This window comes from Argiope bruennichi, chromosome 4 (genome assembly GCF_947563725.1).
Source record: "Argiope bruennichi chromosome 4, qqArgBrue1.1, whole genome shotgun sequence".
Lineage (NCBI taxonomy): Eukaryota > Metazoa > Arthropoda > Arachnida > Araneae > Araneidae > Argiope > Argiope bruennichi.
In genome coordinates, this window is record NC_079154.1 from 135,322,366 (window position 1) to 135,349,227 (window position 26,862).

The window sequence follows — 26,862 nt, forward strand, 5'->3', positions numbered from 1 at the left end:
TATACATTTGCACAGTTTCAAACAGGCAATCAAGTAATGACTAGAACAATGAAATGCAAGTTTTTTTCAAAAGATTTTTTTAAAAACTGCATATTAACCGAAAAATATACATACAAAAGTTGCTAGCAGGAATATAATTATAATTAATTCTCAAATATAACATAGTTACTTAATGTTACATAACATATACAAAAATTTATGGATGAAAAAAATATTTAAAATTCCCACGATATATTTCAATTAGTTATAAATAGAAAATTGGAAAGTTTGAGCATATTTTTGGCACTTTCTACCTTATGAATTTTTTTAAAATTTAGAAATATAAAATTGAACAGAAATTTCTGCCATTATTTGTAATAGGCAATGTTTCTTTTACATAAAAGAAGTTAATTTAGTAAAAAGCAATAACACATACCATCACAATCATATAATTTTAAGGATATTTAATTATGGTGATCAAATTCAGATAGCTATTACAATATGAAGAAAATTTCATACTTTAAAGAATTTTTTTAAATTTTATTTTTAATGCATTTTAAATACCACTTATAGCTGATGTGGGACAGATGAGACAAACAGTATTTCAAATGTAAAAATATATAAACAATTATACAACATGATATATTTGAGAGTTGCCAAAAAATTACATTTATCAAAGAATAATCAATACATAAAAATAATGTTAAATTTCCTAACTTCCAGTTTAGTGCTAAATATTTATTAGAAAATCCAGAAAAATATTACAAACCTTAAAATATGCACCTTAAATTTTTTCAAAACAACTTTAGGGTGCAATTTAAAATTTTTTCTATGAATTGTTTTGGCACCTGTAACTGTTAGATCTAAATGAAGTATATTTTGTTAAGGATGTAAATTAAAAATGCATTTAATCATTGATGCTAAAAGTGATTATGAAGAGTAAAGAAAACAATTTCTTTCAGAAAGAATAAGTAAACGTTTTATATATATTATGAAACAAAATTATGAAAGTTTCAAATTTTTCTAATAATTAGAATAGCTTTACTTCCAAATCTATATTTCACTCTTTTTTTTTGTTTTGGAAAATCTATATTTTAGTTACAGCAAAGCATTGATCATACAAATGGTAACATAGAATATTGAGGAAGAAGGCTATTGTTCAGAATTTTATTTTAGCAAATAATACACAATTTATTATCCCAGAATTAAATATTTATACTCCGAGTTACTTAATTTAAAAACAAGCGAACTTAGAACTTCATTTAGTGAGATATAAATTTCCATTTTTACTTTTTATATTGGTATTTTTATATATTATAAAGCTACATTTATGTATTAATATTTTTTGAAGCATAAAAAAAAAAAAAGTTGTTTTCAGAGCTCTTTTTCTCCTTCTTTTGAATAGAAAAAGACAAAAAACCATTAAAATATGTTGAAATTTGTAAGGAGAAGGCAACAGAAAACATTGTGCAATAATAATTTAAATCAATCAGTTTGTAATAAATCTGAAATTGCTATTTGTTAAAAATTTTTATTTTGAATTAAATTCTTGTTGAAAAATGTTTCAGTATTTTTTTTGTTTTGTTAAATGCCTATAGACAAATGTAAGTCAATTGAAATTTAGATGCCAGTCCTCATGGTTCACTGTTTAGTGCTCACTTTTTCTGTTCACATTAATCTGATTTTATCTATTCCTTCTAACTCCTATAGTAGGCTTGAATAAATCTCAATTGATTTTTTTCTATTTCTTATTGCTTTCCCATCCAAGTTTAATCACATGAAATAATTGCACTGAATTAAAAATGTTAAGTTCACAAAGGAATTTATGAATTAGGGCATTCTCAAGCGATGTCAATTTTTTGATTACTTCCAGTTTCAATGCTTTACTGCTTTTGTTCAACAACTGTTTCTATAACAAACATGAATAACAAGAATACAAAAATTTTTAACACAACCTTCTTGATTAATTAACTGTTTAAAAAAAAAAAAAAAGAAGAAAAAGAACATACGGATTAAAAAAATGAAAATGGTTATACTCTTAAATATAAAACAAGCAGACAGATCATTAATAACAGAAAACTGACAAAACTTATACTTTCTTAAGAATACACAATAAAATTATCCTAAATTAATATTTAAGGACATATCTTACTAAAACAAAAATAAAAAAAGCCAGCATTTAAAATAAAAGCCATGAGTTTTAACTAAAATACTATATATTATTTAAGAAATTTCATAAATTTACATTTTACAAATAGAATATTTTAATTCAATTAAAAAATTAAAACAATAATTCTGCATTCTTATGTTTAGTTACTGAAATAACAAAATATCACCAAAATAGAAAATGCTAAATAATCCAGATAAAAAGGTCATATTCCTGAGAATATAAATAAAAAGACTAATAACAAATATCTATTTCAAAATATATCGAAACTTTACAGAAATATACATCAATTGAGAAACAATTCAGTACTAAAAGGTTAAATCATCACAATACTGGATATATTTAATGGCAGTGATAATATATGCTCAGCACATTTTGAGATTCATTTCCATAGCAACAGTGTAATAAGGAGTGACTATGTAAAAACAAAATATTCTAACAAATCATTTTTATTCTACAATAAATGGAAGAAAAACTAAATTATTACCCATAGAAATTTGCATCTGCTCATAATTATATTAATTAAAAAACTTAAGAATTGATGATGAAGATATGGAATGCAACGTAAAATTCAGAAAATTGCTTGAAAGCAGCACCTTAATAGTGACACAGTTAAATGAATGTTCCTTGCTGTTCTGAAGTTAGGGGACATAAACACACAACAGTTATTCACCATCTATATAGTAATTACTATCTATGAAACAAATGTATATTACTCAGGCTATGAATATCAAATTGAAACAATTATAAGTGCTGTCTTCCTTTAATGCTGAACTTATTCAGTCTAAAAAAGACAAAACAGCCAATCATGTGATTAGGAAGTAAATTAAAGTTAGTTGCAAGTAATGTTTTTTTTTAACCATGTACATTTACTAAGAACAACAATTATCGAAATTTTGTCATTAACAAATCTGTTAAATTTATACAAATATTGTCGATCCAAATTATAATATTCAAACTAATAAACTTTTTTAGATGTAGAGCACATAGGAATACTGATTTTGATCATGATAATCATTCACTATTGGCTGATTCCTTTTAATTATTAGGGTTATTAAGTCATCATAGATGACTACAAGCTTCCCAACTACTACCTGACGAGAGCATCGAATCTCTGAAGTCTAAAGGAGAACTGATGTCTCCAACTGATCGAGAACTTTCTCCTAAACTTCCACTCGCAGATCGTCGCACAGCTGAGGAATGTATATCATATTCTGGCCTTGAAGCAACTGCAACAGAGTTTACGACCCAAACTGGAATGTGCCTCACATTTCCATCTTCCTGACTCTGGAAGCTGCTTCTGGCACCCATTGTCCTGTCATTCACTACAATGTGAGAAGAGGATGCATAGCGAGAATCCAGAAATCTGTTGCTATCTAAAGCATGACTGGAGCGGGCAGTTGTTGGCGAAGAACCCGCTGATCGGTGATATCGACGTTCTCCAGTTTCAGAACATATGGATCCAGATCTGGAAATGCCCTGTCTATTGAGAGATCTTGATGACTGTATTGTATGAACATCTGTTGGAGGACTGCGGCTGTCACAAATCGAATCAGGACTTGAAGCATTACAGCAAGCTGCACAGCTGCCTTCGATTGTACCACCAGATACAGTAACAACTGAAGAACAGCAATGCACATCTGCATACGAGATGAAACTTGGCCCTGATCCATCTTTTCGCCTTGAAACTAACCTATAAGCTTGTCCTGGAATGCTAATAGTGGTTGGTCTAGAAGCATTGGATCTAAGGCCACTACTGGCAAGCTTATGCCCAATGTGAGGATTGATTGCCTCTAGTGGCCGAGCAACATTTTCTGCAGAATTTCTTGAAGTCAAATCTATACCATCTTCAAACACTGACTGGTGAGCTGAAGGTAAGCCATCTGTTACAGACTGGCAGACAAAGCTGCAGCTGATTTCATTTGGCCTTTCTAACCGTCGTTTCTTCTTTTTTCTTTTAATTAAAGAAAATTTTTTCAAATTTGATAAAGTCTTTTGAAAATGAGGAGCTTTAGAGCCATCTTCAGGCAGATCACGAATACGTGGATTCTCAAATGCTGCCAAATTCCTAGACAATCTGCTAGGTAAAGTTCTAAAAGACATAGGTGCAGCTGGATTGTGTTCTAGTCGAGAATCTCGAGAAAAGTCTGCATCAGCAGAACTGGAATCACTTGTACTAGGACTTAAAGTTGGCTGATCATATGTTGGGCTCGAGCTACTAGATGATTCACTTGCTTCACCACACCAAGCAGTAGGATCAGGATATAAATTATTATTTTCTTGGCTAGTTGAAGAATACATACTGCAGCAATTATCCAAATTATTTCTGCTTAAACTTGTTCTTGGCCTACTGTCATCAGCAAATTCACAACAAGAATGTCTTTTGGACTTTCCTTTCTTAGAAACTAATGTACAAGTACACGAAGTGCTTGTAGTGGCTACTGCATTATCATTACAAGGACTGCTTGAGCCGGCGATATTTGAATTCAACACTTCATCATCTGGAGTTTCAGAATTAATCACAGTAATTTCAGCCTGAGAAGCACAAGAAGCTGTAGTATTATTACTGGGTAAATAGCTACATGATTCCTCATATTGTATATCAGGGGGCAAAACAACACCACCTGTGGAATTAGCCATGTTGTTAAGTTCAATGTCCACAGCAGTACATATGCTACAATTTGGTCCCGGAATATTCTCAGTTTGGCTAGCAGAAGATGGTTCAACAGTTAATGGCTCATGAGATGAGCTTTCTTGGTTTTCTGCATGTACAGATATAACAGCCTGTTGAGTCGTTACATCAACTTCTTCATTTGGAGCATAACTGAAGCTACTTGTGTAAGGAGCAGTGAGCTGAACAGAGAGATCATACGGAGGGGGAGCTTCACCAGGTGGAATGTACATTTCAGGAGGTTTCCACAGAGTGTAAGGTGGGGGTGGCTCATCATAGCGGCTGAAGTCCAGTTGATCGTGCCCAACAAAATAACCAACACTGCCATCATCATCTTCTGAGAATCGTCTAGACAAATGGGCATTTCCATTATCCATACGCCTGGCATGGAATCCTAAAACATAATGTTTAAAAATAGAGCCATATTTCAGAAGTTTAAATACAGTATATTTCTAAATATTCAAAGATCAAATATGTGAGTCTCTAGGTACACAAATAAATTTTTGGGAGAAGGGGAGAAAGAGAAAAGTTGCAAAGGCTTTATGGAATTTTACACTGTTAATAATTTTCTGTTCCTTAGTAAAATTTAATTTCATAAATTAAAGTTAAGTCTTTTCTATGATATATGAGCATTAATGTATAATTTTTGAGCATTAATTAATCATCTGAATTTCTGCATTTTTCCACTTTTTTAGATTATTGGAATTCTACTGTAGAAATTAATTTCGAAAGTCCCAAAAATTAGTGATTGAAAATTATGTTCAAATTGCATCTAGAGTTGAAGTAATGTTTGAGTACTACTGTCAACTGAAAATTTAAATAATTATGCCAATTGCTGCCAAACAGATAATTAATTCTCTTGTTTAGAAATTAAAGTTATATCAACATTAAGATGGCTGAAAATTGGTACAAACCAAAGAGTTTAGGTCATGAGTTGGATTTGTTTATATCATCAAAATATGAAGGAAATATGTTCCGAGTAAAAATGAGACAAATGCGGGGTTCAGACAAAATAAATTCATAAAAAGTATAACTGAAAGAAAGGAATCAAAAAGTGTTGCGAGTGTCCTTTCATCCAACACATCTAAATATTCATATTGCTTTGACAACAATGCTATTTCTTTTGGTACGAAATTTAAGCAATTTTAGGTTGACAGGAGAATTGAGATTGTTAAAAAAAACATCAATTATGCTTTTTGTGTCCGAAAGAAGGATGTGCGGTTGTTAAATGCAAAGCAAAACCTTGTAAATTATAGAGAAAAAAAAATAATAATAATTCCCCAAACAAACTTTCAAAAAGAGAATGAATCAATCGCTTTTTCTTCCCATTTAATAGACAATGGTTCCAGGTCATTACTTTCCTTGAATGCCAAAAAAAACCCACGAATATTTAGCCCCTCTTTTCTCCTATCTGTAAGGTTTCAGAAGGGGATTGTAATGTAGTTTTTGTCATAAGCAAAAAGGAAGATAATGAAACAATCTTTCTCAGTACTGTTAAAGGTTTTATTTGAGATTCAATGGGTGAGAGGCAGGAAACAAGAGCTTTGCTTCATATCAGTTCGACGGCTCATCATCTAAGAAATTTGAAGAAAAGTTAGGATTAAAAAAAGAAAGAGCAAATATTCTAGTCATGTGCTTGACTTTTCCATATATGTAAAAAACTGCATAATCACTGAAGTCTGAAATTCCTATGGTAGTTATAAAAAAAGGAATAAAAATGTTAGTTGTTGGTCAAATTACTAATTTAACTCTAGTTAAAAATCTGAATGTGAAAGGTCAAATATATAAGAATATGAATTCAGCAGATGATACCGTTTATGTGCCAGGTCTCATTGATTGTTTATTAGGTGCAAGTATCCTTTATGAATTATTTAGTGGGAAAATTTGTGTAATTGTATTTAAGTAGTGGACGCAAAATTCTAATCTTATTTTCCAAAATATTGTGTTTGGGTTTGTGGTTTCAGGGAGCAGTAGTTTTGTAGATAGTGAAACCAAGAGTTCATTGTGAACTAATTAAAGATGATTTAAATAAGACTTTAAAAATGTTTGTGGAATTAGAAAATATTGTGGTAGAGCAAACTAAAGATGAAAAGGCTATTTTCCATCAGGATCATTTCCAGAATACACATTCTAGAGATGTTGAGAGCCAGTATGTAGTTAAAATGCTCCTTAAAGATGAACCAAAATGTGAATAAAAGAACATTACTCTAAATCAACTGAATGTGCTATGGAATAGATCAGTGAGAGATCCTAAATACCTAAAGTTATATAGAGACTTCATACACAAGTACAAACAATTAGGGTGCAGAGAATAAATATTATATACTACACCATGGCGTCCTTTGATCAGAAAAGAGCACAACTAAGTTTAGATCTACAATACTACCAATCTGACAAATAATGGGTTCTCTCTCAATTAAATTCAATATAATGTAGACTGATTCAAAATGAATTATTTGTAATCATGATAAAATTTAAATAGCATCCTCATGCCTTTACAGCAGATGTGAAGATGATGTATAAAACGATATTCATATATAGTAGCCAACAGCCATTGCTCAAAATTTTGTGGAAGAAAGGACAGATGATCTGGCGAAAACTTTTGAGCAGAAAATAGTGACTTATGGCACTGTGAGTGCTCCTTTTTTAGCAATGAGAACTTTGCTGCACCTGTCCTTAGAGAGAATTTCAATATGGATGACATCCTTTGTAGTACATCATCTTTAGAGGAAGCTAAGGCCTTGAAGAATCACCTTTCTGGCATTTTGGATAAAGGAGGAAAGCAACTTCAAAAATGGGGTAGTAGCCATCCATAATAGCTTCAAACATCAATGAAAACTATGAGTTCAAGAATCCCATAGAGATCAAAATGTTAGGAGTATTCTGGAAGTCAAGAGGACCGTTTTGTTTTCAAAACTGCAGTTGAATCAAATAACTTATACACAAAGAAATGTGTCCTTTCCACAATAGCTAGATTTTTCGACTCATTGGGGCTACTTGTTCCGGTAGTCACAAATTGTCAAGACCTTCATGCAGAATCTTGGGAGTATGAAAATTGACAAGCTGTCTTCTGAGAGAGCCAAAAAGTGGCACCAGTTCCTTGAGGATTATCACATTGTAAACAATATCTGCATTGTGCATCCTCAAGCAACAAAGGTTGAACTTCAAGGCTTTGTTGATGCTTCAGAGAAATGTTATGGAGCAGTGATATACTGCAGTTCTCATTCTCCAAATGGCACAACAAAAGTGAAACTCATAACAAGCAGAAGCAAGGTAGTACCCATGGAGAGCATCATAATACTGCGTCTCCAGCTGTGTGCCACCGCCCTCATTGCAAAGCTGATGAAAAGAGTTGAGACAAAGCAATTAATCTAGAGATTGTCAGTGATTTAATGCATGAAGCATTTATTTCTACTTTAAAGAACTTTTTCTTGTGTGGAGAGGCAAAGCTTCCAAAATTTATTCAGACAATGCTCAAACATTTGTTGGAGCAAACATTGAAAGTAAGAGATTGCTAGAGATTGTAATTAATCAAGATGAAATTCTTGCAGTATATTTAAGTTTAGAAGGGATTGAATGGAAATTCATTCCACCTCGTTTACCTAACTTCGGAGGCCTTTGGGAGGACGGTGTGAAATCATTTAAGTTTCATTTCAAACATGTAGTAGGTAACATTAGGTCAACCTATGAAGAGCTTTTGACGGTAATAAATCAAATAGAAGGAATCCTAAATTCCCGACCATTGTCTTCAGAAATAGATGATTTAAAAGTCTTGATTCCAGTACATTTTTTTAATTGGCAGGCCAATTAATGCAATAATTGAACCTGATATTTCTAGTATGGACACTAATATGTTAAAATTATGAAAAAGGGTAATGAAATTTGTACAACTTATTTGGAAACATTTGGGCCTTTGCAAAATCGCACAAAATGGCAAACTACTAAAACCAATGTCAATATAGGTGATTTGGTAGTGTTGAAAGAGGAAATTTACCAAGTACCAAATGGGCTATTGGTTGAATCGTGAATATTCATCATGGGCAGGATGTTAAGACAAGAGTTTGTGATGTTAAAACACAAGTTGGTGCCATAAAAAGAACTAAGTCTAAGTTTTGTAAATTACCAATTATAGATTGAATTTAATTAGTGTAATATGTTTCTTTACTAAGTGTAATTTGAATTATGATTTTTTTTTTATAATTTTGTATTATAATATGTACAATGTAATAAATTTGAGATTTAATATTTGAAGTTTATGCTGCCATCTAGTGAGCCTTTCTCTAATAAGTTGCAAGAGGATGAGTCTGTAAATTGAAATACTTCCATTGAGTGTGTGTGTTTATGTGCTGAGAGTGGGACGGAGATATGCAATCTCTTAACCCTCGAGTTCCAAAATAAATATACAATCGAAGAGACTTGGTGTGTAAGTGATGAGCAAAATTCTGCTGTCGGCACAATAGGAGTAAAAACACTTCATATGGTATAATTATAAACAAAAACACAGAATAGCAAAACATGTTTAGAGACACTGGTGCTCTTAATTAAATTTTTGAAAATCAGTAGCTGTATTTTGCCCTTTTTGTTTTGGTTAATGAAAGTTCAGCTTTTTTATTGTTGTGCATTATTGCTTTACATTATTTAAAATATATAACAATGTATAGAAATATATACTTTAATAAATTTAAAATAATCAATTTATTATTGCATTGTAACACCCAAACAACAAATTTTATTTAAAATCTTAAAAAAAAAAATTAAAAACTTCAATCATTAGTATATTTAGCTATTTAGAAAATGTATTGAAATGTAACCGAATATATCCCATTCCACCCACTGCAGAATTTTCTCTTAAAATGCATATCACATAAAGCGCGCTACATTGTAAATACAATATCTTTGAACTTATTATACATTTAAAATATTTTTATTTTACAAATAATAAAATTGAAAAAAATCCTTGAAAATATAAGAATTTGTATTCACTTCTGAGGCATAAAAATCAGGTTTTCTGTTTTAAGCAAATAAACTGGGTGTAACAATTACGATCAAACAAGAAGCTATAACTGATCTATTTCATGAAAAGACTAGAAATAGATCCTAATCGTATTTTGACATAAATGCAATTGTCTCATTCCTCCCAACTCCCCAATTATTAATCTTTTCACTTCATATTGCTGCTTTTTGGAAGCAGAAGAAGGATTTACTTTCATCTACAACATATAAAACTATATCAATAGCGAACTAATATTATCACTATATTTACTATATATATTAAGAAATAGAATATTTTTGGTTTATTTTTTAAATATAGTAAATTATGAAATAATTTTGTTAAAATCAAATTGTTTCAGACTTCCAATTCAAATTTAATTACAAGTTTTAAAAAACTGAATAAAGAATATAAATGAAACCGCTAATACATTGACAAAAAAATTTGTCAAAAGTATTGAGTCAAATATATCACTTGAATTGGAATCAACTTGTGTCAAATATAGAATTGTATGAAATTTAAAATTTATTACTACATGATAAATAACTGAAAGTTGTTTACCTTTTCATTTTTCATCTAACTGTTAGCTGTTACTAAAAGCTGTTTATCTTTTATTATTTCTTCTATTTCATTTAATATTTCATCTAACATTCAAATATGATTCTGTATTATTTGAGTTACAAAGATACAAAAATCATAAATTTTGTAAAAAAAAACACAATGTAATAAAAAACCAGCTTATAAATTCAAGCAACATTTCCTGAGATTAAACAGATAAAGGATATACATAAAAATTCTCATTAAACTTACGTCGAATCATAAGCAATAATCTTCTTTGACGAAGACGATGGATCATGAATAAAAGCAATGCCAAAATCAAAAATGATGTAACAGTGCTAGCAACCAGTCTTAATCCCAAATTAGTGGTGCTAAGAGTATCTGTATCTATATTAAAAATGATTTTATGTATATGTAATATTTATTAGCATACAGAAATATAATAATTTAAGAACATATAATTATAATAATTTTTGCAAATAATGGAAATATCAGCATACTTTTCAGCTTTTGAAACTTAGCTTGCTGCAAAACTAATATCTTTTTGAATCTTAATGGTATTCAACTGGAAATTTTATATAGGTTACACTATATACCTGCCATCTAAATTTTGCTTCGTTTTGCAAACATACAATAAAAAAAAGTTAACTACAAATACTCATACTTCCTAAGATATTCAAAGTGTTTAATGAAATGTATCAATGATTTATTGCCATATATTCTGCAAATGTCATATGATCTGATAGAATACTCAGAATGATGCATCTAAAAAAACTTTACAATTCCATCAAAAAATCTGCCAAAAATGCTGGAAACTTTGCTGATAATAAAGACGAATGAGTGTTTATGTGTGTTGTTGGCACTCTATAAGCTGGACCATTTGACTTAGAACTACCAAACTTGACAAATATATACATTGGAAGGTAAAAATGCACCTCAGAGAGATTTTTTTAAAAATTTAATTTAATATTAATTAAAATTTATTATTTAATTAATAGCAATTAGATAATATCTAAAAAGATTACAATTCAAAAAAAGAATTTACATCATCTTAAAATTTAAAAAGTATTTTTTTAATGATACAATTTTTTTAACAAATAAATTAAGTTTCTATTTTTAAACAATCTTTAAAAAAATATTTTAAATATATCTTCCAGCAATTTATTTAATACAAAATGAAAACAAACTTAACCTGCACAAGGACATTATTCATATACAGTAAAGATGAGCTTTTATCAATATATTGTCATCATATAAACAAAAATTCCACTTAAAAATTTAAGTGACTTTTAATGTAAACTGAACATAGAAAAAAAAAAATAATTTTTAGTGTGTCTGAAAGAAATAAAATATATCTTCTGGAAAGACAAGTACAAGAATTTTTTTAAAAATGAAGTTTAAGATATTTATAATATTAATTCAATAATTCTATAGAATTAAAGGTAAACATGATTTATATATAAATACAAGATGTCTACTCAAATCAGATTCCAACAAAAAATTTTTTAAACAATTAGTATTGGACAAATACATCTAGTACGAAAAATGGTTCAATTTATGCCGTTTGAGTCAATAAAAATTTGTCTGAATTACAAATTTTCATACTTTTAGAAAAATTCTTATTCCAATGAATCATATTTAATAAAATATTCTGGAAACAAATAATTTAAATAAAAAGAGAAGTTTACTCTATTCTCTACAAAACTGAGCAAGTTATGAAAATTTGCATATGAATATCTTATAAAAACCTGTGATTTTAGAGCATTTCATTGATCATCTCAAAGAATATACACCAATCAGCACCTGAAGTTTCCATTAGAATAATTATCCTAAATGAGAGTAAAATTATTTTGTTTTTCATGAATTTCTCATTGGTCTCCTAAATGCCTATGTGACCTAAAATAATGATATTGAAAGCTCTATAAATTAAGTCAGATATGCACACAAAAGATAAACTTTTTCTTTCTTTGTTTGATTTTATTTAAAATTTAAGTTATTTAGTTTGTTTATTTAAAATTTAGTTAGTTTGCTTACTCAGTTAAAGTTTATTTAAAAGTTGATTTTATTTTAAAGAATATTTAACTTTATGATTTCTTTAACTGAGTAAAGTTTTTTTCTTTGGCTAACTAATTTTTTAAAGTCAAAATTATGAAACATAAAATTGATTTCATAATTTTTTCGAAAAGTGCATTTATTAGCTGAAACAATATGAATTATTAGATGAATTAAAGAAAATTTTATAAAATATTTCTTTGGAATATTTCATAAATTAGGGGGGGGGGGACGTAGAGTATATTAGACTTCAATGTTGAACAATTCTGATTTTTGTATTCATATTTATTTTTTTAAAACATGTCTGCTTGCAGCAAAATAATTTTATATTAATCATTTCTACTTCAATTTAATGTTCAAATTCTACAAGAGTTGATACAAAATTAGTGAGATACATAGTACAAAGAGCAGATTGATATAAGGCTTCTATAATAGCATGAGCCATATGACCAACAAAATTTGAAGTTTAAAAATATTCTTCAGAAAAATTTATTAAGACAAAGTTACATAAAATATTTAATTGAAAATTTTAAAAAGTGATAATTCTAATGAAGTAGAAGATTGCCAAAGATAGCTGGTTTTACCAGAAAACCTTTATATATTTCTAACTGTATGTACTAATTTAACAAAATTTAGTCTATGATTAGCAAACTAAACCATTGATAAAAGTCATAAATCATTATCAACTGTATGTGAAATGGGAGTAAAATCATTTCTTTTTTTCATCAATTTCTCATTGGTCTTCTAATAATGAGATGATTAGAATTACACCACAAAGGTTAATAATGCATGTAACTTTTCTGTGAAAAAGTATGTAAACTGGAAAGTGTCAAGATGCATTTGATTAAATAGAAAAGTAATTTAAAAGTCATTCCAAAAATCTAAAAGTTTATGCATTCTCGAAATAAAATGTTAAAATTTTTTTTATTGATATTTAGACAACAATTTTGATTATTTATGCACTGCACACTCAAAACTTATTTTTAAATGTAAATGCCATACAATTTCAACTGAAAATCTCTTAATTTTAAAAACTTTTAGCATAATTCTAATCTTATTTTGCACAATGTAGTAAAATATATTATACACTTTGTGAAATAAAAGTACTGAATACAATATCTTAGAATATCTCAGAACTGTTTTCTTGTATTCATTCTTTTGAAAATAGATACATAGTTGCAGAAATCTAAATCAGTATATAATATCATAGTCAGAAATAATACTAATTAATTGCCATTTTGCAAGATGTATAACTATGCAGTATAACATTATTTAACAGCTTTCAAGTAAGATAAAGATTTCTTCAGTATTTTTTTTTAAATCTAAAAATTTTTTGAACAATTAAATGTAATTACAATGGTCAATATTCTATTACCTCAATTTTTTATTTTGTTATTATTGTAACTGTTTAATATCTTTTCACACTATGACAAACTTAAATTTTTATTTTATTTTAAGGGATAAAGAAAAAGTGAAGAAATTATTTTCATAGCAAGACACCTCTAAAAAAATAAGTATTAAGCAAATTAAGCAGAAAAAATTAAAAGCATACTAGGGGAAGATAAAAACATATTTTCAAAATAAATTAATAACATTTGTCTCAAGAATCATGATTTAAAGTCAAGCAGATAGATATATAGTCTTCTTATCCACCCACTTAATTGAATTATAGTAACAATCCTTGCCTGGATATGTGCTGTTTCCAGAAGCCTTGTTAGGAAAATCCCTATCGAGACAAACGAATTCACAACATTTGTCACTTAGGGCATGGTACTGTCTGCAGTTTTCAGGAGGGGAACAAAAGACTGCTATGCACATTTGTGGCTTTCCATTCAGGCAAGTGCACTGGGTGCAAGGGTCACTGCCCAATGGAAAGAAACGATCACCGTGGGAAACTTCCTTGCCTTTATGGTCCAAACAATGTTGATAGCTATCAACTTCAGCTGAATAAGAAAAGAGGAATCAGTAATGCAATTATAATTTTTTTTAACACCATTCAAGTATTACAAAAATAAAAATGAGCTAAATAACCTTTAGGCTTAGCTGAGATTAGCATTTCTTCCTTAGGCTAATCAATTATTACTTGAGGATGTATTTTGTTATTTTAAGATGATATGGATTAACTTGAATTAGTTTCCTGAAACAATTCACACCCTATTAGTTTCAATGTTTGGTTTTGATGGATTCAGAACCAAGAAATCAGGTCGGCAAACACAACAATTTTATGGTGGTACAGGGTCTTAAACACATGACTATTCATTCCTAATATACAGATTTTTCTTACTGGGCTTTTTGAATATACAATAATAGAAACAGTTTTTTTTTTTTTTTTTTAGATGAACTAATTTTCAAAGTAATAGTCACACTTCTTTAAAAAAGTTCATTTTACAGTAATTTTTTATGTACAAAACTACTAATTAGCTATAAAGTAATAATAATAATAAAAGAATCTCAGAAACTTGATTTATTTTTTTTCATTTCTTTAGAAATGTTTATCAACTTTTTATCTTAAATATATTTTCAAATAATATATTTTATAGGTATCTGGCAGACATCTTATTAACAATAAAATGCTGACAATCAATAATACTCTTTTATTGAAATAAGATTTATATTTCTTTACAAAGATAAAATAAAGATCTCTTACCCTTTAATGCCTTTCATCAATGCAACATCAAGAAACGTTCATAAAATTTAAACAGAATTAATTCTTAAGAAAGAAATGTTAAATTTTACAAAGTTAATAGATATGAATCTTTTTTAATTGCAAAACTCTGCATCAATATATAAGAATATCACAAAATCTAAAATGAAATGAACTATAATAATTTACTGAATATAATGATTAACAAAATCAAATTTAACACTATTTACCTTGGTTATTTTAATATATTTAGGAAAATCCTGTGCAAATAAAACAAAATGAAATGGCTGTTATGGAAAATATTGAAAGGAAAAAATCTGGGAAATCTGTGTAGATACAGCACAATTTCATTAAATACCAGAAGCGATTCCATTTTAAAATTCCTGCAAATTAAGACTGAATAAAAATTTGACATGATCTATATATATAAAATGCCTACGTGTTTGCAAAATCAGGCCGAATTTATTAATCGCCATTTGGCAACCCTTCAACCTCACCCGGGAACATCAACATGTGGTTTAATAAGATTTCAAGTAAAGGCTAATCTTGCATCGGTTTGAAAAATTTTTAAACAAAAAATTAATGGTAAAAGAACAGACAAATTTTTTTACAATAAGTTTAAGTCGTGCCATATCAATTTTAAAACAAAATCATTCAAAAAGAGAAGACACATCGAATGGAAATGCTCAAAAATTGTTCATAAGAAAATCCAGTCATAATGAACGAGATAGGGTTAAACGTTTATGTGTATGGAGCAAAGTTTCCAAACTACAGGAGCATAGTTAACAATTTATTAACTAATATTGTTAAACATGATGCAGGTTATTTTTGCGAGTGTACTTTTTTAAAAATATTTTTTATTTCTTTCATTGTTTTATCATATTTTGGAATAAATTGAATCTGAATATATCTGTTAGACTAAAGTGGTTTAGTAGATGGCGAGCAAGCAAAGCGATCCAAGAGGAACTGAATTGGGGTTTGGCAAGCATGAGCAAGCAGGGGGTAGAGCCCCCTAGTTTTGAATAATTCAGAAAGATGTGATACAAATATATGCAAACTACTTTTCAATCAAAAAGTCTTCAATTACAAGACACAAAATCCAAGAAAGATGAAAAATCCTTGGAAAGAGAATCCTTTAAGAAAATAAATAATTCCAGAATTTCAGATAAATTTCGAATAAAATCGCACTTGAAGTACAAAATCTTATAAATTATGGCATAAAATAATGAACTTAAAACCTAAAAGTAAAAAGTCAGATTTAAAATAAATAGAAAAAGTATACCAAAGATAAAACAACAAATTCAAGCTTACAAAATTAAAATTAGTGTAAAATACATTTTACCAGCTATTCTGATAACAGGCCTTTATTAAAGCTGTTTGCTCTAAAAAGTATGAAATGTGAGAAATTGAATCAGTTGAAAACATCACAGAACATCCAAGTTTAACAATCAAAAGACAATATGTTCACATTAAAAGGTAAGATCAAAAGTCAATTTCAAAGAGTGCAAGAAATAAAATTTTTCCTTAAATAAAAACATTTATTTTAACAAAAATCTCAAAAAAAATAAGATAAAAATTTAATATTATTTAAAAAGATTTTATTAATACACATAGCAAAATAAATAAATTAAACAAATTTTTTTAAAAAATTGTATGGTGTTTTGACACAAAATACAAATCCAACTTTTAATGATAAGATTTATTAGGATATCCTAAAGATAAATAATATTTCTGGAAAATTATTTTTAAATATATTTTCTATTCCAGCTCAATTTCTTAGAATACAATTTTCAATACATTTCAGTTTTCTTGAAATTTTTTTAGATTACATAATTTTCAATATAATCATTTTTAAATGTGAATTAATAAGTGTAAAAACTAATTTGGGCAATATTAAATTTTAATTATATATTATCAACATGAACAGCATTACGATATAACAGTTTTGCTTTAGTTGGGCTTCATTATAAACCTCGGAGCTTCAAAAAACAACAGACATTTTTAAAGATAATTTTCAAAAAATAATCATAATATTACAATTAAAATGATTTGTAATAATTAAACAATTATTTGAAGAGCTTATAAAAATATTATAATGGTATGAGAATAGCATATTTAAATAGAAATAAACATTTTGTAATGATACCCCTGTCATTGTTTTATTGATCATAATTAGGTTCAGACCTACATAAAGGGTGGATTCAACTGATCCTATCCTTGTTATGGCCTTGCTTGTCCTACAGTTGAAAGGTTACAGATTCTATTTTAAAATTAATAAATGAAATCTTATGTCAAACTCAACTAAAAATTTCATCTGAATGGTGATTTAGACTCTATTTGATTTATTACAATTCATAAGTATGACAAATTTTCTAACTGGGATCCGTAAAGCCATTTATATTATGTTCCACAGGCAAATTCAACAACTATTCACTGTACAGTTTGGGTGACTAGCCTGTGAAACCTCAAGAACTTTTCTAACTTTAAAGATGTTGAAAACAATTTTGCTTTTCATGTTGATTTAATGACTATATCAATGGAGTAATAAGATTCTTAAGACCATTTTAAAGTCAATATCCAGATTTAACACGTATTAAGGACAAAAGTCAAATTAACTTACCTTCATCTGACATGTCCACTGATGACCATAATATAAAGGCGAATACAATACTTGATATTAAAATATTCATATCTGTTCTCCGCATTTGCATTCTCCCACAGTTTCTTTTTTTATAATGTATGGCAGTTATTGCACAACAACATATTCAAGCTGAAAAAAAAATGTTTACAAAAATACATACACTATATACACACACATTTTAATCATATATTAAAAAATTGTAATATAAGTAAAATTGCAGGAATTTATAATAGCTTATCCTTTGAAATTATAAAAATTTACACACATTTTGACTGAAGATGTACAGTAAAAATATTATTTCTATGGAATATAGTATATGTCTATATATGCTTCAAAAATATTGAGAAATACTTTTTTTTTTGAATTTATCAATTCATAATCTACAGTATGGATAGAAATTTCTACATGCATTTTAAAGAAATTTATAGCATTGGGCTTTTAAATTTTAAATGCATATTATGCTAAGGATCAAGGGTAATTCTTCAATACTATATATCCAAAATTACACAAATCTGAGATAACAGGTTGGAGTTACAAATATGACAGTATTTTCAATGGTTGGTTAAAGATAATTGTTTATAATTAAGTGAAAGTAATAATATAAATCTAATTGAAAATTTTTGAGAACCAGAGGCTTATAAAGGAATGAAAAAAAGAAAAAAAATATCAATTAAAAATGAATTACTTTAGTATGTGTATTTGATAAAAAAAGATCCAATTTGAATTTTCAATAATATTAGCCCAGTTTCTTTTCTCATAATCTAAAAATATTTTAAAATAAAATTTTAAACAACACTAGGGTATCAGACATTTTTTGTTGAATCTGGAATTTATGATGCTAATATCCTAATAATAAAAAAAAGCTTACGAGAACAGAGAACTTACATTTAAAAGTTTCCCCATCTGAATGATCCTAATTACTTCTAACAGACAAAGATTTGATATTATTAATTAGGAAGTTTGACTATGGTCCAAAATAAAAGAAACTGAATTGACAGTTAATAAGGCTATTTTCTAAATAAAGTTTTCTGAAGGAGTTTCATTATCAAATATCAAAGCCGTTTAAAAAATGAGAACTTCATTTGCAAAAGCACATTCTGATTCTGTGCAAGTGAATTTTATAGGAATTGTTGTTGGCTTTCAAAACATTAATGAAATAATTACATTAGAAGAATTTTATAGAGAGAATAATTTGAAATGGTCTGGGTACAGTGAAGAATTTGTTATTCCTTACAAAGAAATAATTTCTAAACCAATTTTTAAAAACTGTAAATTTTAGTGATTTGGAAGATATAGAAACAACTGTTCCATTTATAAAAGGTAAGACCTTTAACCTCTATATGATAAAAATAGCTTTGCAATGTATATAAAGAGAGATATTACACAGGAAACTATAAAACCTACAGAAGAAATTTCTTAGTTTAATATTATTTGTCACGAGAAAAGTGAAATAGAAATTATGTTATCAAGAAAAAATCAGATGATTAAGATCAGACAAAAACTCTAATATGGTTCAAACAATTACAGAAACAAGTTATAGTTAGGAAATTCCAAAGATATTGTTCATAAATTTCAAGCCAGTTTTAATGCCAAGGTTTTACACAATATTCTTCAACTATCTACATTTGAATCACTGTAATATTTTTTTCACCAAAGAATCAAAGTTTTTGGAAAATTAAATGAAAAAGTTTTTGGTACCTAAGATTCTGATATTTATAAGTTTGAATAATTCTACTATGTTATTTAGATAAACAAGAATATTAGTGGTAAACCTGTTACTACTTAAATCAATGGAATAATAGATGCAGATGTAATAAGATTGTAACTAAGAGAAAACGTATAGAAAAGAAATTTTATTTATGTATGCAATGAATATATTATTAGTAAATCAAGGACCAATTGCTCAACAGAAGTTTCTCTTGTTTTTTGATATTCTGTATACAGTGAACAGAAATATAAAAAGAATTGTGAGAAACGATACCCTACTACATAGATTAAAATTCTAGAAAATAAATTTCCTTAAATGAATTTATATTCAAATTTTAAGTTCATTTTTACGGATACCAACAACAATCCCCTACAGAAGAATAAATTTGGAAGAAACAGATAATGCAACAAGTTTTGTATAGCTTAATCAGGTAAAAAATTTAAAAGCTAAATGAATTATCATAAAATGAGAAATTGCTAATATCAAGTAGATGGATTAAATCCTAATTTTATTAAGACGAGGAAAATAATTTCAAAGCTAACAATCACTTTATAAAATTTATCCAATCATTTAAATTTATTTTTAGGCATAATAAAATTTAATAATTTTAATAAGGAAAATTTTTATTCTGAATCTAAAGCTCTTTTCTATCTTGTTAAGAAATAACTTTGCTGTAGATGAAAATGAGATTTTAATCAATCTATGTATTTAGATTAAAGTAACATTAGATTCAATGTTTTCTTAATGTTAATTTAAAAATTTACTGTGCTTAAAGATAATTTATAGTAATATAAATGGGTTATGGAAGAATAATGCACTATTAAATAATTCAAAGTAAAAATCAAAGTTACTACAGTAGAGGCTCCTACAGGAAGTATCAAAACAGCTGTTTACAAATCTTCAACATTGTTTATGAATAAATAAATACTGCAAGGAACGCATGGTTGTCTTCAGCAAATTGGCAAACAGAGAATAAAAACTTCTTTTCTTTATATAAGTTATTGAACTCATGGTGTAAATTATCTAATACAACCATAAATTCTTTGCAATTTACAAAAAATAAATATTTTAGTCTATTGTATCTCTTATTTCTTGAGCAATCTTTATAAGTACATTTTGTCCTTAAATAATCTTTATAAAACATTTAATAACAAAATATGCTAACATAAAAATTAAATAGCTTTGACAAATATTGATATTTATAACTAAAAACATACAAATATAAATAAAAGTTTTATTACAAAAATTTGGCTATTTTATTTTTTTAAATGCAAAATAAGATATTCTTTATATACAATGACTAAACATGGGAGCTTCAATAATGTTTGAAATAATTTTTTTTTTCAGAAAAATCACATTGCAAGAAATAAAATATAAATAATAATAAAAAAAATAAAATTTTAAAAAATGTACTTCTTATTTAAAAAAAAGAGCAACAGAAAAATTTTATATATTCAGATATACAAAAAGGTGGTGGGGATTTTAACATAAAAAATAAACATGTCGTTGATTTAAGATAGAATCTATTACTATTTAAGACAGTTTCACTATTTCCTTATGGATAATATAATTTAGTACAAGAAGGCCTTTTTAACTTACTTATGCAGTAGCATAAATTTTATTCAACAAAAGTATTAGACCATAGTTGCAATTTTTCCAATTCAAAAAAAGGGAATTGAAAAATTCACATTTTTTTTCAAAGACAACCTTTGTGAAAATTCCAAGAATTTTTTTGTAAAAAAAGGAAGCAAATTTTTGTGCAAATGAAATAGATATTTAAAACACATTATATTAGATTACAAAAATTTATAAATAAAACTTAATAAACATAAAGAGCAGTAGGAAGGATAATGGATAATCTCTGAAAATGATTTTTACATATTTTCTGAAGCGTGGGATTAAAACTAGAAAAACTGGAGTTATATATTTTATAAATGAGTTTCTTGAAGGATGCACAATTTCCATGAAAATAATCCCCAAAAATTAAAAATAGTAAACAAAATTAATATTTTCTGAGCTTTAGTTAATATGCAAGACAAGGTATGTACTTTTTACTGGTAGCAAAGAATCAGTTCCAAACTGCTCAATTTTGTTTCTAATGAAATATCAAAAGAGAATTTAATCCACGCAAATTTACTGACGTGAAAGTATTTTTAACTCTAGGGTATATGTTTACTTTTAAAATAATATAACCTATTTAATATATTAATAAAATTAAAAAAATATATAATAATTCTTGATGCCCATATAAAGAAGTCTTCATACAGTACTGAAATTCCAATTTTAGGAACCATCATATTTGGATCTAAGAATATGAATTTTTCCTTGAGACAACATATGAGAACATGCATTTTTTTTCTCTCCCAAACTGGATTTTAACAGCTAAAAAGTATAACTAGAATTTTCACATCATTTAAAAAACTGGTACTGTCCTGAGAATTTCATTATGTGCTAAAGGTATTAAAACTACAACCCTCTAGTGCAGTAAATCTATGGAAAACTAGAATTGCATTCTAATTTCATTGCTTCATTTCATACTGTTAATATGGCAGTAGGTGCATTGCTAAAGAAAAAATTTTTAGAATCTTTATTACAAGAGAATATCGAAAATTTCGCCTAGCAGACAAAAATATGGCTGACATTTTGCAAAAAAAAAAAAAAAAAAAAAAAAAACAACATTTTAAGATTTTTTTGCAAACGCCTTTATATATATATATATATAAATGCTTGGCAATATATTGTACTGTATTGGTATTCAAAATAAAATTTAATAATAAGAACTAATCCAAAAACAAATTCCTGATATCAGAAAGAAATTGCTTGTAAAAAAATTCATTGACAAATAAATTTCTGATCTTTAGATTTTTTGCTCTTTGAAAATAAAACAGAGAGTGAGTTTGATGAATTCTCACAATGCATTAATTTCAAAGTTTATTAATTATATGAAATATAATTAATAAACTTTGAAAGAAAATTATATGAAATATAAATTTGCAATTAATTATTAAATGTAATCAATAGACTTAATTCCTCCAAATCACAGCATCAAACCATAAAATTAAATAGCTTTATTACAGTTAAAAAGTCATTTCCCATATTTTAGCTAATAAATTTCTTTTAAAAAAATCAAACTAATAATTTAAATAATAATCTTCTAAAATTTCAATTTGTAAGCATTTTTAGATGATATTTCAGAGGATCATTATTATAGGTATTCTATAAAAATAATAAAATTCACACTAAATTTAAATTACCACAAAAATTAATTCTAATTTAGAAAATATTTTTTAACCCTTTGCGGTGCAGTTTTAGGTGTACTACCAGGAATACCCAACTTCCCTGGTTTCTAAAATCATTAAATTCAACTACAAATGGAGGAAAAAAAGGTTCAAGATTCACTTTTAACTTTTTTTTTTTTTTAATAATAGATGCCAATTATAATTATTCCTTGATCCAACCTATTTTGGATTTGGAATTTTTGCAAATTTTTTTCCAGTAAAAAATAATTTCAATTTATTTTATTAATGTATCTGAAACTATATATTCTCTCTCTATATTTTTATACAGAAAGTATGCATATAATCCTTCGATAAAACTTAACTTAAATGTTAAATTATTAACTTAAATGTCCTCTTATTTCCTGATCCAATTTCACCATATTTATTTAATTAATGCAACAGAAGCTCTGTAAAAATGCTTAATCAGCAGTTCTCACACTCTGAGTGAAGGGATAAAAGTCTGTCAAACTAGGCAAATTCTTTTAACAGATGTCTATATTACCCTTACCTAAAACAATATGTGTAGAGAAATCCCAATAAAAATCTCATAGTATAAAACCACCAGGAAAAATATTTCTCTTTTTGCCTTTTTTCTCTTGTGTCATGCTGAAGATTGGCATATTTCATTACTTCTTGCTTGTACATAAATTATGCCTTCCGGAATGAAATAAAGCAAAGTTTCAAAATTCAAAGTGTTCTTCTTTCTCTCCGACAGCAAAACTACTCAAATATATGTGTTTACATATATATGTTATAGTTTATTATTTTTTATTTTAAACTGTTTTTTATAACTGTAAATTTTTTTTATTGTAAATTAATTGCATTGAAAATGCACAGTGCGATCAACTAAGTCTTTTCGAAAAATTAGAAATATTAAAGCATTGCCTTCCTATAATGAATCCGAGCATGTCTCCTTGTGGTGTACTTTAAATCATGCTAAATCTGCTATCAAGGTAAATAATAGTCTTTTTTTTTATATTTTTTTTAAATCCAAATGCAACAGATTCTATTTATTTTCACTCTTTACAGCAATGCATGCTTAGCTGCATCTTTCAGAGCTCTAATGGTACGGTATTTTAGCTGATGGAACACCCCAAAAATCAAAATGATAAGTACAATATTCAAGAAATTTAACTTGTGTACTTCTATAAGCTTATATGTTATCTACAATTTTTTGTTTGTTTGAGTTTAAAGGGTAAAAGGTTAAAGTATTGCTAACTACCAAAGTATATTAGTTCCTAATTCACTAGTCCTAAAACTTACCATTTAAATTCCTAGAAAATCAAATATTTATCTTCTATTATAATAAAATCTTCCTTAAAACTTTTGTAAGAAAACCTGTGCATCTGAAAGCAAGTTCATATTTTAAACATGGAATTAACTCTTTGAAAAACATTAATTAATCTATAAAGCAACATAAATCTTTTTTTTCTTTTCTCCTATACAAACAAGGGCTTATTTCATAAAACCAAAGATGCCTTATTGTTAACTCATGTACATATGCTAATGAAATGAACATTGAAATTACAAACATCAATGAGTAAAAAATGCGAAGACCAAATAAAAGCACATTTTGTTCCAATTAAAATAACTTAGAAGCATAACTCTCATAACATAGAAATGGGCCAGTAACTTTTTCGGAATCGATTTTTTTTCCCTACCATCTATTAAAGTAACGCATTTTATTAAACATTATAAAAAAAAAAAACATAAGGAATTTTGATGTATCAGAACCATTTGCGACTTAAGGATATATATATATATATATATTAATATATTAATGCACAACAATCTCATTAATAAAGTTAAGAACAAATCTACTTATCCTACACATGCATTTTGTATCAATAAAATATTTTGACAAATTTTTCATAATCATTTTGACATAAGTGATAGTTTAAAATTCTAAAAGAAACTCAGTAAAATTTTCAATATTACAAATTCCTCCGCTAATGTACAATAACAACTATTATAGATTTTATTCCCTACACAGAACATGTTTTTCACTTATCACCCTGCTTATGGTTTTATTCTCTTATCCTTTTGTATTATTTCACATATTAAGGCTAGATTTTCTGCTAATGAGAGGAAATGAATATTTACTTCCCCTTCAAAGAGGATTAAATAAAAAAAGTTGTCAAAAATCTTTACTAAATTTCTTATAAGCATCTTTGTAATCAGTTATTCCTCTAATGGTAAGAATTTGAACATTCATATACTTTAAAAAATGATTTTGCCTAAATTTATAAAATGCACAACCTATTCATAAGATGATATGGTTCCTCTACATTGCTTCAATTTTCAAATTATTATAGTAATAAAATCATTTACTTAGAAATAGATTTTCTCCAATCAATCTTATTGTTAATTTCAGAAATACACATCTAATTCTTTTAAACATTTTTTTATTTTGCAGAAGAGTGACATGCAGTAAGTAAAAAAAAAAAAAAAAAAAACAGCTTTTCAAGAGTTTTTTTTTTTTAATTACAAGCATATTTTTTCAATATAGGTATCTCTCTTTTTTAATAGTACAACTAAGCTTTAATTAATTTATTTAGTTAAATATATAATGTTTTTATAAATTGCTTAGTAAAAAAAATATATAATGTTTTTATACATTGCTTTGTAAAAAAATATATATAATGTTTTTATATATTGCTTCGTAAAAAAAAAAAAAAAAAAAAAAAAAATTCTTCTACATCTTTAATCTTTCTCCAATTTTAGTGAATGGTTAATGTGCAAAAGTATGTGGAGAGTTTTATGAATTGAATCTATCATGATTATAGATGTTAAAAAAATTGCATGAAGTAAACTAAAAACATATACACTTTTAAACTGATGGAATTTGGTTGTGAAAATAACTACTAAGTATGACTGCTTGAAAGTTATTTAAAATACAAAGAAAATAAATCTTGTCCAGTATCCAAAGGCAATATACCTTTTAATAGTAATTTTATGTTTATATATATATAAATTCCATATTTCATTAATAAATATAATATTTTATTCTTTCTTGTATAAATATATATTAAGAATGTTTACATTGATGTACATATATCATCTTTATACTTAAGTACATTTAAATCAATAAAGGTTTTAAATAAGTGATGCATTCATTTTATTATAAATATTTCTGCATATGTTTTTTTCAATAAACATGAAAACACCTTCTGAATAAATTGATATAAACACTTATATGATCTAATTCATAAAATAAATGTCAACCTATCAATTATATTATTTTAAATTTAATATGAAGGCACAAAACCTCAGTTTTATTTTTCATGCATCATATTAAATTAGAAAAACATGTACTGCAAAAAAAGGACGATTCACAAAACCTTATATTTTTAAAATAATATAAAATTGAAATAATCCAAATTTTTCAAAGAAATTCCACGGAGACTTAATCTTTCAGCAGGTTAATTTCTATCAGACATTTCTTGCAGTCATATGAAAAATATTAAGGATTTTTTTTTTAAATTCAAAAAATTATCATATAAAAAAGGGAATTTCTTAGCATTTTTAATTTAATAACAATAGAATTTCCCACTAATGATTAATTTTACTAAGAATAATTAAAGTTAAAAACTGACCATGTTTACAAAATTCTCTCTTGGTATAAAGTCTGGCAACATAAGGTAATAAAATTCAAAATAATAATTTAGATACGCCTAAATTAACAAAAACGCCCAGAGCTTTTTTTAATCAAAGAAATCACTAAAATTATAAACTAAGTACAACTTCTTACTTATTTTCAAGCATAACAGTTGAATTTTCTCCTTTTCGCAGACAGCTTCCTCCAAGACTCGAATTTGAATACAGCTCGTACTTTAATACAGAATAATCCATATAATCCAGAATGATAGAATTATGTGAGTTCGGCATATTAATGAGAATAAAAATGGGTAGATGATGTACAACGGATGAACTACTTTTTTAAAATCTAGGCTGAGTGCAGTGAAACTGGTTAAACCCAGAAGCACAGTGACATTTCAGATCAGTAGCTACTAGGTGCTACAGAAGCATATTTTAAGTGGGTGGAAAATACAGAACTCAGCAAAAGTTCTAATGTATGGATTATAATCATTAAATAAATAAATTTTCGCGAAAAATAACCGTTTCTTTAAACTATTTTAAAACATTTTACAATTTAGTACAAATTCCGCTTACA

The 26,862-nt window shown here is 27.1% G+C and overlaps 1 protein-coding gene across 2 annotated transcripts; it reads right to left on the minus strand.

Annotated features, from left to right (window-relative positions):
• Nucleotides 1-549: 549 nt before the first annotated feature.
• Nucleotides 550-26,862, minus strand: LOC129966816 (uncharacterized). 2 transcript variants are annotated; one of them, XM_056081388.1, is made up of 5 exons: nucleotides 26,440-26,862; nucleotides 17,682-17,831; nucleotides 14,103-14,360; nucleotides 10,618-10,752; nucleotides 550-5,211 (listed from the first exon to the last, which is right to left on the minus strand). In XM_056081388.1, exons 2-5 carry the CDS (start codon nucleotides 17,770-17,772, stop codon nucleotides 3,209-3,211), a joined length of 2,487 nt encoding a protein of 828 aa, XP_055937363.1. In that variant the 5' UTR covers nucleotides 17,773-17,831; nucleotides 26,440-26,862; the 3' UTR covers nucleotides 550-3,208. The 2 variants fall into 2 exon arrangements, with proteins under 2 accessions (XP_055937363.1, XP_055937365.1); XM_056081390.1 differs by lacking the exons at nucleotides 17,682-17,831; nucleotides 26,440-26,862 and adding an exon at nucleotides 15,292-15,430.

Bases quoted from the DNA above. Each gene is read 5' to 3' on its own strand.
- LOC129966816 (XM_056081388.1), bottom strand. From the start codon at position 17,772: ATGCAAATGCGGAGAACAGATATGAATATTTTAATATCAAGTATTGTA. The intron at 14,361-17,681 runs GTAAGTTAATTT...TTTCTTATTCAG, and splicing joins AGTGGACATGTCAGATGAAG to CTGAAGTTGATAGCTATCAA. The intron at 10,753-14,102 runs GCAAGGATTGTT...TTTTTAATATAG, and splicing joins TGGAAACAGCACATATCCAG to ATACAGATACTCTTAGCACC.